Source organism: Drosophila guanche, unplaced genomic scaffold (genome assembly GCF_900245975.1).
Source record: "Drosophila guanche unplaced genomic scaffold, DGUA_6, whole genome shotgun sequence".
Classification (NCBI taxonomy): domain Eukaryota; kingdom Metazoa; phylum Arthropoda; class Insecta; order Diptera; family Drosophilidae; genus Drosophila; species Drosophila guanche.
Genome location: NW_022995744.1, coordinates 11,937,076 through 11,952,064, shown reverse-complemented (window position 1 = coordinate 11,952,064; position 14,989 = coordinate 11,937,076). Strand labels below are relative to the sequence as shown.

The 14,989-nt window shown below is 45.2% G+C and overlaps 1 protein-coding gene and 1 long non-coding RNA gene across 3 annotated transcripts; one reads left to right on the top strand and one right to left on the bottom strand.

Moving 5' to 3' along the window:
• Window positions 1-120: 120 nt before the first annotated feature.
• Window positions 121-1,113, top strand: LOC117579536. The gene is made up of 2 exons (XR_004573495.1): window positions 121-308; window positions 365-1,113. It is a non-coding gene; the product is annotated as an uncharacterized LOC117579536 (long non-coding RNA).
• Window positions 1,114-2,074: 961 nt separating this feature from the next.
• On the bottom strand, window positions 2,075-14,699 carry LOC117579649. 2 transcript variants are annotated; one of them, XM_034265628.1, is made up of 5 exons: window positions 14,520-14,699; window positions 13,607-13,783; window positions 3,548-3,686; window positions 3,055-3,480; window positions 2,075-2,990 (listed from the first exon to the last, which is right to left on the bottom strand). In XM_034265628.1, exons 3-5 carry the CDS (start codon window positions 3,568-3,570, stop codon window positions 2,471-2,473), a joined length of 969 nt encoding a protein of 322 aa, XP_034121519.1. In that variant the 5' UTR covers window positions 3,571-3,686; window positions 13,607-13,783; window positions 14,520-14,699; the 3' UTR covers window positions 2,075-2,470. The 2 variants fall into 2 exon arrangements, with proteins under 2 accessions (XP_034121519.1, XP_034121520.1); XM_034265629.1 differs by lacking the exon at window positions 14,520-14,699 and having other exon boundaries at window positions 13,607-13,801.
• Window positions 14,700-14,989: the final 290 nt, after the last annotated feature.

Here is a 14,989-nt window from a genome sequence, read left to right as displayed (position 1 = left end):
TAAGGATCAACATCAAAATCTATGAATATGATTTAGATTGTTATATTTACGGTATAAGGCATATTTCGGTATGCTTCTAAGGATCATACGGTATATTTTATCGATAAGACTACGGTCACATTGAAAGAACGCAATATATCACAAAATTTTCAAATCATAAAAACTTAAGCAAAAGGGATAAATAGTCATAAAAAATTAAGCAAAACGCTAAACAGGTATAGCGGATACAGCACAATGCCAATTGCAGCTCGAGTACAAGGCCGCATGTGCCAAACAGACAGCCTTCCACATGCCTGGCGGCGGAACAGGTAGTGGATAGTTTGCAAATCATGTTGTAAATTTAATCATAGCTTTGTACTTTTAGAACTCTTATCTTGTGCTGCAAGCCAAGGTCTACTCCGCCGTGGGAAAGTTTAATTGGGACGTGGATGTGGGAAAGGCGCACTTTGTCAACGTCTGCACAACAATCCGACCGTGTCCAGTGAGAAGGCACCCCGGTAATGTTTGGAAATCCGATGATAGTTTAGATGATAGTTCAAACAGACACCTTGAACATCGGCAAAGGTCTCTGAGCAAGTTTTGAGCATAGGTTCAAGATCCTCAACGATTTCGCCGACGAACGGGTCTGCAAACATAACTTGATAGTGCAGCGTGGCTACGATTGCTTTGACTTCATCAATCAACGGAACCATTTTATACCGATACGACGCTGCTTACTGATAGACGGCTCGTACAAGAAGCACTCTGTAGCCTGCTACTCTCCTTTTACATAGTCCTGTTTTCTGTATGTCAGGAAATTGAAATCATCTTTGACATCAGGAGGAGAGAGAATCTTTCGCGTTTCTTGCAGCTCTCCGATGCACAGATGGCCGATGTACTGAGAGATACAACTATATGGTGGTCCAGCTTCCCGCATAACATCGGGGAAGGCTGACGGGTCCGAGCAAACAGGACAATACTCAGTACTGCTGGAGGGACTCTTACTTAGTGGCCGACACCCAATCTCAGGGTGCAGGCTAAGATTAACATAACATGCACATGTAGGCATAAATACTAATTTTGAAAAAAAAAAATGTAATGACCAGCTTTTTATAAACCAAAATGTGTAGCATACTTTTAGGATGATCGACATTATTCAGGCGAAATGTATGAAGTACTTTTGGGGACTGCTTTGATACCAAAAAGTATAGTATACTTTCTGGGTGAACGGATTTCAATTACAAAAATGCCCACAACAGCCATATCCTGCAGTCCTTGAGGTCCTTGATGGATTCAATGGATACAGGAGTCGTCTCCGCTCACAAGGATTCGTGTCATGTCCTGATCCGACAGGAAACAGCCGAGTTATAGGGGTGTGAGGAATCTTTACAAAAAAAAGGGTAAAATGGCATTATCCTTAATGTCCTTGCATCCAAAGTGATTGCAAACGATCCAGGACATTGTCCCGATCACGAGGGGGTGTGGCATGTCCTGATTGGCCCATTAATAAAGGAGAAAACAACAAAAGAATACAGCACTGTTGTTGTCAATTTATGTTGTTGTTGTTGTACAAAAAAAGTTATTTTTGTTATTTTTGTACAAGTGTTTGTTGTACAACAAGAAATTGTCTGTTGTACAACAAACAACTGTTGAAATTGCTTCGCTCAAGTGGCAATTTTCGGACCGAGTACTAGGCGAACATAAATCAGCAGAAGGTAGCTGGACTTATAGTTTTTTCATTCTATCAAAAGCTGGCTACCATGAAACTGGGCGGTTTTTTTAAAATCCCAAGTCACTTAAGCCACGGCTGGAACTAGTTGACCATAGTTCGAGACTTTTCCGCTCAGAGTTGGAGCGCCACTGTGCTAGTTGTTTGTGCACAGTGGCGCTTCATCGATCAACGGCCACTGTTGGAACTAAAATAGTATTGTTCGAGCTGAGCTACTTTCTTAGTGCTGTACAACGCCAAAAGCATTGTGTCAAAAGCTGGTATCTACGTTCTTTTTCAAATTTCAGCGATTTGAAAAAAAACGGCTTGTTGGGATGTAAAAAAGACTTTCTTGTGTTTGTATTATGTATTTTATTATTCGTATTATTTGTCATGTGTTATAAGCATTTGCAGTTACAGTTGATTAGCCGAACGAGCGGTAAACCTTCTCAAATATGGCAGATTACAATACTCTCGTGTATCCTCTCGCTTTCCTTCAATATCTCTCTTATAACATACAAACTAGCAAGCAACTTGCAGCAGGTACGTTGAGGGGCCTTGTTAATAACCGTTTAGAACTAGTACATAGTCTTAAAATTAGTTAAGATATAAGTTGTTTTTATGTTTCTATTAAAATGTATGTGCCCGCACGAGGAAGCTTTTAAGGCAGATTCGGTTTCGGTTATTTCCGAATATCTCATGGCGCATGCAACTGCCAGAAAGCACAAAGAAGTTCTGATTCCATATTTGACATTAGTTCGCTCCATTCTTCCTTCCCCTCCCTCAGTAGCGCTGGCTCTCACGATCGGAGTACTTGCCGCTTAGCTTGCTAACCGAATAGCGATCCGAATAGGCATCGTACTTGTCCGCCTTGTAGTTGATCTCCTGTGGCGTATAGCCGATGTTCTTCTGCCAGTGACGGGTCCAGTAGAGATCCTCGTTACGCACCTGCGACGGAGTTCTGGCATCGCGGCACACATACACGCAGTAGATCATGCAGCCTATCAGCGTGAGGAAGCCGAATATCAGGAACACAATGCCCAGTATCCACACATAAAGCGGCTCGTAGAACTGCACCACGATGACAAAGCCCAGAGTGACCAGGATCAGGCCCAAGTTCAGCAGCAGCATCAGACAGCAGACGCCCTTCACATTCGGACAGAATGGATTCGGAGCGGACATGGTCTCGATCTTAGCGCCCCTCTTGGTGGTAGACCGAGCGCTCCGTCCCGTCTTGGCAGTGCTGGCCACCGAATAGACACTACGCGGGGGTCCACGCGAAACTGGACGCTGGCTATATCGACTGCAAAAGATATACAAATGTTAGAAACGTTACAAGAAAGTTGAAGGGGCATTCAAGAGCTTGCCTGATCTCCGAGGGCGCCTTATAGGCAGCACTGGTCACATAGATATCGCTGCCTCCGTCCCCGCCATGATCATAGCTAAGGGCGGATGGTGCACGTGGCGGCTGGCGCGTGGGCGGTGGTCCGCTGAGTGGGCGTGGTCCCCCATTGTCCGGGGAACTGGAGAGGCCCATCTGACTGTGGCTGTAGCTGTGCAGGTGCTGATGCTGGTGATGTCCGTTCGCGGAGCGCTTCTTCCGCGACGAGTTGTACTGGGACTGTGGCGAGATGCGCTCGTGGGTGAGGGTATACTCGGAATAGGTGCGCTCGGAGGGGGCGCGATGGGAGTGCGACTCCTCGCCGTCTGTGGAGTAGCCGCGATTCGAGTGAACGTATGGTGGGTCAGGTGTGAGGCGCCCATGAGTGGCCACATAATGGCTGCCCTTCAGTCTGTAATTGGTTTGAAAATGTTATCTCAAATTGGTGGCTAAGTGGTGGAGGACTCGACTCTACTCACTTCTTCACTTGTCTCTCGTGCATTTTGCTCTGTTGGTTCCACTGACTTCCTTAATTTTGGATGCTGGGGCGCTCGTCTCTCCTGTGGCGCTGCGGTTTATCGACTGCTAATGGTCTCGACTAGCAATTTCCGGAGATGCCTGTAAAGAAGCAAACAGAATATGCACGTAGCAATTAGCTTTTGTCAGGCTACTCAACAAAATGTTTTCAACTTTTAATTAGAAAAAGCTAAATTGTTCGTATATTCTCACACCTGGGGAAAGTTTTAGCGTTTTTGCTAGTGTTTTTGCATCAAAGTTCCTTCATTTAATATTAACTATTTTTCATCAGCACGGAACGTGTTGTCGTCGGTTATCCCGACACAGACAAAGGAAAGTAAACAAATAAGAAGCATTCCATTTCGATAAGCCAGCAGTCCCGTTCCACCACTTTAACCCTCCCTCAGGAATGTGGTCCGACCTCTGCCTTGCATAACTTATATCAATTTATGATGGTTACTGTTGCGGCGGACGCACGGCGCACCCATGCTAACGATTGGAGCTGCAGTTCGTTGCACTTTGCTCGGTCCTGTTAAGCTACCAAAAGCCACTCAAAATGTGGCAGAAATATGTATCTACGTTCTTTCAAGTTCAGGGCATGGAAATTCAAGTTGCCCCTCCTCAGTGTCGCCTCGTTACTCGTCATTCGTCTGCAATTTGTCACTTGGTCACGTAGCTCTCGGTTTTGGGTGCGACACTCTGGTGCAAGGTGACAGGTGATATGCGGGGACGCGAGTGCAGCGTCCGTCAGAAGGAGGAGCATGGGTCGAGGGCGGAAAACTGGTTCTTTTGCTCCCTTGAATTCTTGATTGCTTGCACACTCACAGAAGTACGAATATGTATCTTAATACAATCATACATCAATCAACGTGTAATTATAATACTGAAAACAGAAACAAAATAGTTCCTATCTTGTCGAACTTCCACGAATTTCTTGGCGGAATCTTCTTCTCTGGCATGTCATTAACGCCCTTACTCTGGCTCATGATAAAATTGAGTTATTGCCTCGATTAGGGTGCCAATTAAAGGGTGTCGTTATCTATCGCATCGTTGTGGGCCTGGCACTGGCCCCACGACTTGCCTTCTTATGATGTACTTCAACTGGGGCCAATTTCTGACTGCATTTACATTTGGCTGGCCTGCCTGGCGGTCAATCGCGATACAATTGTCAGTTGGGATCTGGATCTGCGGATCTGAGGAGGTCTGCCAGTAAAACTTTCAAGTTCAATGCGGTGATTTTAGTGCCTGGGGAGTACACAGAAATACACACACAAAGACACACATTTATGGTGTGGGCGGTAACGTCGTCAAATGAAAAATCGAATCGAGATGGAGGCCAAGAATGAGAGACAGGCGACCCTTTCTTGCCTCTGTCTGTCTGTTTGTGTGGTCCCAGTGGTTGCCTTCGCCTTCGCCTTCGCCACCATCGCCATCCCCATTCCACCTTCGTTTGGGGTTTCTATCACTTGGCGGTCATCAAAACCCTTTCCGTTTGCAACTCCCATGCGTCGGATTTTTACATGCCTCGCTCTGCTCTGCTCTGCTCCACTCCACTCCACTCCACTGTCCACTCTACTCCACGCCGCTATAGTCGGACAGCAGCTCCGTTCCATGCCACACCGCTCCGCTCCGCACATTGATTTGTTTATGCGGTTTTTGGGGTTTGTTTTGTTAGGCTTGCCTTAAAGCCTTTTCCTTTTGAGGCAAATGGAATGCGAATGCCATTAAAATGTGTTTGCTCTCGTATTTACCTTGGCGCAGCAGCCACCACAGCAGCAGCAGCAGAGGCAAGACCTTAACATTATAACGCCACATAAACAGCATTCTGAGGCAAGAAATAACCATTTAGAACCAAAACGAAAGCTAAAGTGGATCATTTTAGGGCTACTTCATGTACACAAATTCCGTCGTATAAATCTGGAATATAGTCTCTTGAATATGGGCCGGCCGGGGGCCTCGTAAAGCAGAAGATTTTGCTCGTCCAGGTTACATGGAATTTGCATTTTGTCACTGGACCGTTAAAAAGTGTGGCGCCCACAGCCCGCTCGAACCCCGTCATTGTCTTTGGTGGAGGATTTCACAACTTTCGCTGCTTCCGCTGGTGCAGCGCCAACAATGGGCCAAGAGCGGAAGTCGCTGCCAACGAAACGAGAAGTTAATTTGTGGCAATTTGTGTTACACAAAGTGAGAAAACGAGACACTGCGATCAGCCGCAAAAATGCACTCCATCATTGTGGTCAAGTGTCATAAAAAGTTGGACGACTTGAACTTGCCATTGAGTCCGTCGTTGTTGTGGTCTTGGTCAAGCGGCTCGGCATGGCATGGAAATTTCATTGCCAGGCAGCGGGCACCCAGACAGCGGACACCACCATGATATTTTTCGGGGCGCGGTTTAGAAAGTTTTCCCCCAGATGCACATCTACTAAAATATACGAGTACGAGTATGCATGCGTCCCCTGCAATCTGGGGCAAGAACTGCAGGCCACCAACCAGCCTGTACCTGGGACACAATCTGTAGCACTCAACTGCAAAAGGCAGCAGCAGCGCCTTTCACAAGTGCACCAACTGAACTGATGGGTGAGGAGCTGGCTCTCAACGGATTGGACCGAAATTGCAAGTTGTATGTAGGCTCTCAATCCGTGGTATTCCAATAAATATCGCCACAGTGCAGCGCCCCCAGTGGCCCCCAGAAGTCGCTAGAATAAATAATAACAGACTTTATATTGTCATTTGCATTCTCTTCGCTCGGAGTCTCGAGAATGCATTGTACAATTACCATTCAAAATAGTTTCTTTTGTGTTTCCCTTAATATTCAAAAACCAGCCATTGTTTGGCTATTGAAAACCTTCCACCAGGAATTTCGTTTGCCAGGCTATTGATCGTTTCGCGTTTGATTGCTTTTAGGGCTGCCAAGGAAGGCACGATTTCCATTATGATTTTCATTTGTAATTAGTGACTGTTATGGCCAAAGGAATTTTATATTTATTTTAAACTGTTATGGGCCTAGGCAAATCTAAGGCGTGCAGAATTCCGTGGCGCTGCATTAATTGCTATCGGCTGTTTTCTCATCTCTGGCTTGATTTAATGACTCCTGCTGCATGTTTTCGAAAATCAGCATAAAATTTGATTGCATTGTTAAAACCCAAAGTGCTTTATGTCGATTTTACCCCGACTGCTGCTATCAAGCGGCGACCATTCAACTGGGAGCCACTGGTAGTCGTCTCAGTAACCGCTAACTCTGCACTGCGACGAAGCTGCGTGGTCTGGGCTGAGTCCCCCGATCTTAGACGTTAAGTAGCCATAGCTGCCGCGCGTTAATCGCTTTTAATTGCTAAATTACGCGCTGCATGGGCAACATTGTCCAGAGTGGACAGAAGCAGTGTCGGGTCGGGTCTGCGAGGCCTGGAGACGGAGAGTCATGGACTGGATGCGGCTGTTAACACGCCAGACCGCAGACTGTGGATCTGCGACTGGGCAACACTAATGCGTGTAATTAGCCGCAAAAAAAGCGGCAAGACCACTTAACTGATTTATTAAAACGTTTTTCCATTAAATTTTTAACCCTGCAGGCTATTAAAAACACTAACTCTTCCACACACACACACACAAAGAGAGAGAGAAACACACCGCAGACGTAAAGAGGCCGCAGAGCGAGAGAAGTGGAGTGGAGTCCAAGTCCATGTCTGGGTATGAAGCCACCGAGTGGAGGCATTCCGAAAAGGGCGCGTAGACTTGAAAAATGAGCAGCGTTTAAAATTATTCTGCAACTGTGGGGCAAATTCAGAACAATACAGCACCATAAATCTATGGGCATATGCGGTTCAAATATGTACCCACTCATCGTAGTTAAAGGAGTCATAAAAGAGAAAGGATTACCTAAAATAAAGGCCTGGCTGGCCACTGTGCCGCCGCCTTACTTGAGGAGGCACTTTCAAGCTCTCAAGCTGCCTTGCCTCATTTTAATCTATGGCTTTCCAGTGCCAGCACCACCAGAGCCCCACCAACACCATCAAGAAGTTGGCCAAAAAATTCAAATGGGCGGTCAGTTGGCAAAACATTTTGACAACGTCAATGGCCATGCATAAACCCATCCGAAAAAACTAAGACCCAAAACTTTCTAGCCATAAATGCTCGCTCACGTCGTAGTCGGCGAAGGAGATGGCAGCAGCGGCAGTGGCAGCGGCAGCAACGGGCAAGGGAATGAAATTAATTATGGCCAAGTGCGGTGCTCACATTGCTCGATGAAAGTGCGATAAAGATGCCATATTTCTTTTATTAAATTTTCAGCCATTTATTGCTACACTGTTTGATGTTGGACCCGCAGAAGTAAGCCGTTAAAATCAATGGCCCAGTCGAAAGAATCGGAAAGACAGGACAGACAAAGAAGGTTACATTTTGTGTGTTGGGCCAGACAATATATTAAATCTCACCACTCGTTCGGAGAAAGTTGACTTAACGGCCTTAGCTAGGGCCCCGTACGTAATGCTTTCAATTTTTTGTTATTCCCTTTATTTTTTCGTTTTTGCAAACTCACTTTAAACAACAACAACAGCAGCGACAACAAATTGTGCACAACACAAGCGATTTGATGTTTTTTTGGTTGACCGTGTCCCCTGGAACCCCTCGGGTTCCGTACAATTGTTTCAACTTGCAAATGAAGTCAGCTCCGCCAACTGCTGTTATCCGAGGTACATGAGTGAGGTGTGTGCTGGAAAGGTCCCTTTTTCGACTGCGTCACGTTTGCAACATCAATTTCAATCAACCTGACCCTGCCCTGTCTAAGACCTCGCCATACCCAACCCTCATTTAGCACTGTTGCAGCTGTTTTTTTCTGAGACTGGGGCTGGGAATGCCAAGTGTAGGCCGGATTTCACATCAAACGCAACAGTTGTCTCTCTGCGTAATCTCTATGACTGCGCTGTCTTTCCTTGGATCCAGAAGCTTTGGAGTTGAGCCAAACCACTTAGAGCTGCGGCAAGAGCAAAGCAGAGCACACCAGACCCAAGCAGAGCAAAGTCTTTGAAGAATTACCGAAAAGCAAAGTTCTTTTGGTGTTCTAGAATTTGCACAAAAGCTGTTCTATTGAAATAGAATTTGTGTTGAAGTTGATTGCCATTTGAGTGTCTAGCTTTATGGACATGCGAAGGCTATTCATCAGCTGCAGAATTCTTCGCACATCATTAACACACTTTTCCAAGGCGGATATGTGGGCGCCCGCTCGCTGTTTGCCCCTTATGGGTTAATTGTGTGGAGATGTCGCCTGCCTCCATTGGGTCTGTCGCCCTTCCGGTGCCATACATTAAATGGGTTTCACTCCGTGGCGACAGCCGAGAAGTCTTTACAGATGGGGTGCTATACATTAAAGCAGACACAATGCTCGTATAATAATGGATCTGTTTAGACAGACACTAGCTGCTGCTTGTGGCGCATTAAGTTGCTCTCTGAGCAGAACCGATACAGATCGTCAGGTGTTTCCACTTATTCAGTAACTTCAATTGTAACTGTAAGTACTCGAACTCGTGGCACAGCCAAGGCAAGGCACTACCAGTGCCAGTGCCACTGCCACTGGGCTGTGCTTAGTGTTCTTAGTGCCGCGTTCTCGAGTCCGTGTGGATTCGTATCTGTGGCGCACGGTCTAAATGGCACCCGAAACAATGCGCATAATAAATATTCTAAGAGCCAGTGGAGTGGGTTAGAGTGGGTTGGAGCTGGAGCTGAAGCTCTGGGGTTAAACCTGTTCGCAGTCAGCGGAGGTAGCGGCAGCGGCATATTTATGGGGCAGACAGACTGTTGTGGCTGTGACTATGGCTGCCACGGGAAGGGATACTTTGCAACATAAATACCGTTACAACTTTTGTTTTTTCCGCGTCTCAGTCTCTGTTTCGGTTTCTGGGTCTTTTTTCTTTCTTTTATTTTTCGGCCATGGGACTGAGCCGCACTAGCGGTTCCTTGCCTTCGGTTTATGTTTATTTCGGTTTCATTAATAGTTCAAATAACTGCTCAAGTGGCTTGTGGAGCCATCAAATGCAGGCAGCCGGAGACCGACTATCTCTATACGACCCATAAAGTTAAAGTCTACGGTTGTAATCTATTGATCTTAGAGATCAAATAACAAACAGACAGAGAGAAAAACACACACGACAAACCACACGAGAGTACTATTATTTCTTTGCATTCATTTCGATTGCACAACTGGCCAACAAAACGTGTTGACAATATCCGTAAGTACACTTGCCCACTTAACAAACAAAAATTGCAAAAAAAAAAATGAAAAATGAAAACTTTAAATATCAAATAATGAGCCAATTCCCGTTCGCCAGCAATCGACACATGGTTCGGTTGTATGCAGACCAGATCATGGCTCTCCACTTCCACCATTTACATCCCGTGGTCCAGTCGACTCTTTGGGCCAGCTTCCATCTGGCGGTTGGCGGCGCTGCGTTTCGTTTCCCACGCTTGGCGGCTGGCTGCAGCTGCTCCGTCGATCGAATCCAATCTGATCCGATCCGACGACGATGCCGAGAATGCCCACTGCCCCAGCAGCGGTGTCTGCCTGATACCAGTATTCTAATGCGCCCGGGACACGGTTAGAGATTAATTAATATTGCATCTCGTTAAGCGGCAGAAAGGTTTCTTTTTGTTTTATTTTAGCAATTCATTTCAAAGCAGGAAATTCCAATAGAATTTTTAGCCAGAGTGCAGCTCGGATTGGATTCAATTCATGTGAATTTTGGATGACTCGCCACTCGCCTGAAGAAGATCTCTCTCTCTCTCGCTAACCATAAAAAGCATAGAAACTATTTATGTTGAACCTAACGAATGTCCGCTAAATATCAAACACAATCTTGAGAGTTTTTTGGCTATTGTATTTTTTTTTGTGTGTTGGTTTTCTGCCTTCAAGGTCTTGTGGCGGCAGACAGCGATTTATGAGAGGGGTGTTGCCTTTTATAATTTGCCAAAGTTATTATTGTTGTTATAGCCCCCTGATGATTGTATAATATTTGCCTTTTGCTCGCTATACATGTATAATTTCATAGTTAGTTGCTGGCAACGTGGAAGATCTTTGTGGGCGTAGACCCCAGCGCTGGCTCCGGCCGGGGAAAAATACTTTAATGTCAAGTGTGGCTCACAGAATTTCAGTGGCTGTGTGGCATTGTTACGGCTTAAGGCACTCGAGAAGCCAAAAACTGTGTGTTTTCAACAAGTTTTATTTTTTCCCCTGATTGCTTTTCTGTTTTCTTTTTTCGGTCACATTCCATTCAATTAGATGCTGAAACAGGGAACGTTGCCATAACTCTGCCAAAAGCCGACCTGGTTAAGGGTCTGTCCCCTTCCTGTTCTGCTCTTGGGGGGCTCCATTGAATTATGATTTGAGCAGTCGAGAGCCCATTGTTTGCTTATTCCTAATTGTTTCCTCTGTTGAGCAGCAGAAATCGAAATGTGTTTTGCTTATTTATAAGATTTCGTTACGGTCTTTGTTTTTCCTTATGCTGCGACGTCTAGGTACATCCATTCACGATTGTAACTCAAGTCTAGCACAAATACTTGTATTCGATGGGGAAATTCACTTTCATGAAGTGCCACAATCCTTCTGGGTAACAACTCAGAAACTCAACTGCATGCTACTCGAGCATATAATTGCTTAATTGATTAAATTTCCCTTGGATAATGTTCTGCTGTATCAAATCTTATGTCCTAAACGAATTTCGACTCTTTTTTACTTGCACATTCAGGCAGTAAATTGCAAAAACCAGTTTGCGAGTATATCACTGATTCAATAAGCATTCAACTTAGCATCGATCTGCGCGTCGATCTAATGATTTATATAGCCCCCGCTGCTTGGCATGGAATGTCAGAGTTTTGTTGTATAATTTGCACGCAATGAGTGTGCAGTGCAACCGACACGAGGCATTAATTACATACATATGTGGTATGATGATGTCATCATCACCATCGTTGAAGATTTCAATTTGAGGCAGACGCTGGCACTGGCAGCAAATGCTGAAAATGCAGAGATAGAGCCAGACAGCACCCTCTCAAATGTCAAATGAAAGTTGCAGCAAATCTAACATCAAACATATGCTGGTGATAATCAAAGATACATAAGAGCATGTACAGTATGTATTCTCAGTTGATTTTTGCTAGCTGGTTGTCAGATTCACACGCAAACAAAACTCAGGAAGATTGCACAAGCACCTCCCCCCTCCCAACGCCAAAACTGTAAAGTGAAGAGGGAATTATTTAACTCAATTTTATATAACCGAACGACTCTTGGCAGTCGGTGGTGATTAGCACTGATTGATTTGTGTTTTTTGATGGTCGTTGAGCATTTGCATATATATATGTATCTACTCGTAGTCGTGTGCAAGTATCGTTTATACTTTTAGTTATTTAGTTGCTGTGGGAGCTGGCTTTGAGCCAAATGATTGGCGGCTGAAGCCAACACGCACACGCATCTTGTACAGCTGCAAATTGGCTGTTTTCAAAAAGTAGGCAGTAAAACAAAACCTGTCTTCGATAAACCGCAATGGCAACAGGGGAGTATTGCATAACTTTCGCTGCATCTTGTGGAATCATGGTCATATCCCCATACTACAGCTTTGGCAAAAAGTTGTCTTGTACATTGACACATCTGCAAATACATCTCTAATTGTTACCGCACTCCGGAACAATCACGAATACAACTTTAGAGTTGACCCGAAAAGACACACAAAAAATTATCATTATTATCAAAAGATTGTCATCAGTTGGCAGAAGTAAAAAGTAAAATAAAAATACAAAGCGAGACCAAGAGAGACAGAGAGAGAGAGAGAGAGAGAAAAACTTGGCCCCTGGCGTTGGTTTTGAATTTCTAGATGTTGCCGTTGCTGTTTCCCTCTGTGCAACTTTTATTGGATGGTAAGCGTGCTAAGCATGGCTGGCTCTTAACCATAAACATGGCCAGCGGCTAAGACACGAGCAAAATAATACTAGTCGCCACCACAACGGCAGAGCAGACAGACAGAAATAACCAAACCAAACCAACAGCAAGTTCTGTTATGCACAGTGGGTCCCTAACTATGGGGGCCACTAACTATGGGAGCGGAGCTCCGCTGTGCTGCGCTGTGCTCTGCGACCAAAAGATAAACTATTCGGAAAATGGTTTTCATTGTGCTGACGTCTAGCATATGATAATATCTTCTCCTAGTGTTGTTAGGTAAGGGCTTACATCAAACTCTTTTTCTTGGAGTTTTCCTTTTGTCATTCAAAGTAAAAGAGAAAGCAATACTCGTAGATTATATGGCTATATCCATGTCTGAAACTATTAAATTTCACTTATTGATCTATTTGGTATTGGCAGGTCCAGCTTTAGCCCCCAGCTTCAGCGTTTTTTAAGGCAATCTCACGGATTGCAGTTACCAGCAAATTACCAAACAATATGAATGGATAACATGAAGTTTTGATACCCTAACGTGGGGAAACAGAGATGTTTCCGCATCTGTCGCAATAAGCTAAATCAGCACCCAACTTTGTGAGGATCAAACAGTTGCTGTTTCAGAGTTAAGTATCTGCCAGGGTCTAATCCATTCTACATATGTACATCTGTTGATCCTTTGATTGGGTCGCATCTGTTTATCTGACGAATGACCTAATCGCAGGCCAAGTGAGTAAGCGAGGGGCCAACAAACTGGGCTATAAACAAAGAGCGAATCATGCCCATGCTCGTATAAGGCGAATGCTCGACTGGCCAACGTTTGCTGACTCTTTCAGGGTCAACGGGTGCGTAATCAATGGATGGAGGGGAGTGACGCCCACGCGATGACAGTTCAGCTAGTTCAATATATTGCGGAAATCAACCAAGAAGCAGCTGAGTAAAGGAAACCCAAAGATGCTTAAAATGCAATTCAGTTTTTGGTCAAATAACAAATTGATGGCAAATAAACAAGTTAGGGTACGCTCTGCAGTCGCACATACATGAGTATATACCCTCCAATTTATAAACAATATCTATATTTGTTTTTATACAACAAAAACTGGATTACCTTCTCTCCTCATTGTTATACAGTTCGACTGGAGTTGTTGTTTCTGCTGCTGCTGGTGCGCTGCTGCTGCTGCTATTGTTTCGCTTATTTATTGTTAACGCTTTTTGCCAGCCACTGCGACAGGTTGTTAGAGTGCCCCTGCTGCCGCTGTACACATTTCATTACACTTCACTTGAACTGTTTGTTGCACCGAGCGAGCACAGGAGACCGAAAAGCAAGCACAGAAAAATGTGGAGAAATACTAATATTAATATACAAATAAATATAAATACAGGCGATGACGTCGTCTCTATGTAAATGCGTCGCGTTGGTGTGTGCGCCAGTGTGCGAGAGTGTGTGGGCCTAAAACCTTTACTGGTTCTGGCCAAAATACCAGCCAACACGCTGCTGGTACCTACTCGTGGTACATACTCGCACATACAGAGGAGGTGTATGATATAATCGCTGCCATGAATGAATGAATGGATGAAAGGCGTTGCAGCTTCTCGCACAGGCATTTCGGACCGACCGTGGCTCAACACAATGGCCAAGACTTGGCGAGACCCAGACCCACCATGGACTTCGGAACTCGTCTAACCAAACTCAAACTCTAAAATCTTCCCGGCCCAAACTCTTTCTGGGGCTGGTGCTGAGACTGGCGGCAGCACAGCAAATTGCAGCGCTATAATGAAATCGCCCATAATCTTGGCTAAGGCTAATAATAGCAGCAGGTTTTGGAGCTGGCCAGCACACACAAACACACACACACACACTGAGAGACACTCGCACACAGGCAGACGCAAGCAAACACACACAGAAACACAAGCAACTACAGATTTAGCCAAATGGCGAACAAATTCGGGTATAACTCTGTTTGTTCTTTTGCCCCCGGTTCGGGCGTACACTTCACGCAACAAATTCAAATGACACTCACGTAATATGCTAAAAATAGTGGAATTTATTGCGCGATTTTCGTGTATACGATTCTGCTGTTGTTGTATTGTCGGGCAGTTTACCGATCGGACAGATCGGCTGGCTCTCCAATGCACACCGAACTTCGTAGTGGTAGTCGTAGTCGTAACCGTAAGTCGAAGCAAACGCGACGCGAGTTGAGCTTAAACTGATCTTCGGAGCGCACTCGCGCGCACCTGTGACGACTGGTCTGAAGCGCGAGCGCAGCTTTGACTAAAAACCGGTTGCTCTCTTCTGCTTACTCTCTCAGGAGCTCTGCGCGCGCTCGCTCTCGAACTCTCCAACTTTTTCGCTCTCTTTCTTGTGTCTTTCTTTCTGTAGGGGCCCCCAAGTGGTGCCGGTCTCCGCCATCTGCACTTTGCACTTTCGGGCTCTGCAGTTTTGTTGTCAAACTGCAAAAACTGCATTTAATAACCGTTAACCGAAAGTTCT

Coding starts and splice junctions, on each gene's coding strand:
- LOC117579649 (XM_034265628.1), bottom strand. CDS start 3,570: ATGCACGAGAGACAAGTGAAGAA. Junction 3,481..3,547: donor CACGAGAGACAAGTGAAGAA/GTGAGTAGAGTC, acceptor AACCAATTACAG/ACTGAAGGGCAGCCATTATG. Junction 2,991..3,054: donor AAGGCGCCCTCGGAGATCAG/GCAAGCTCTTGA, acceptor TATCTTTTGCAG/TCGATATAGCCAGCGTCCAG.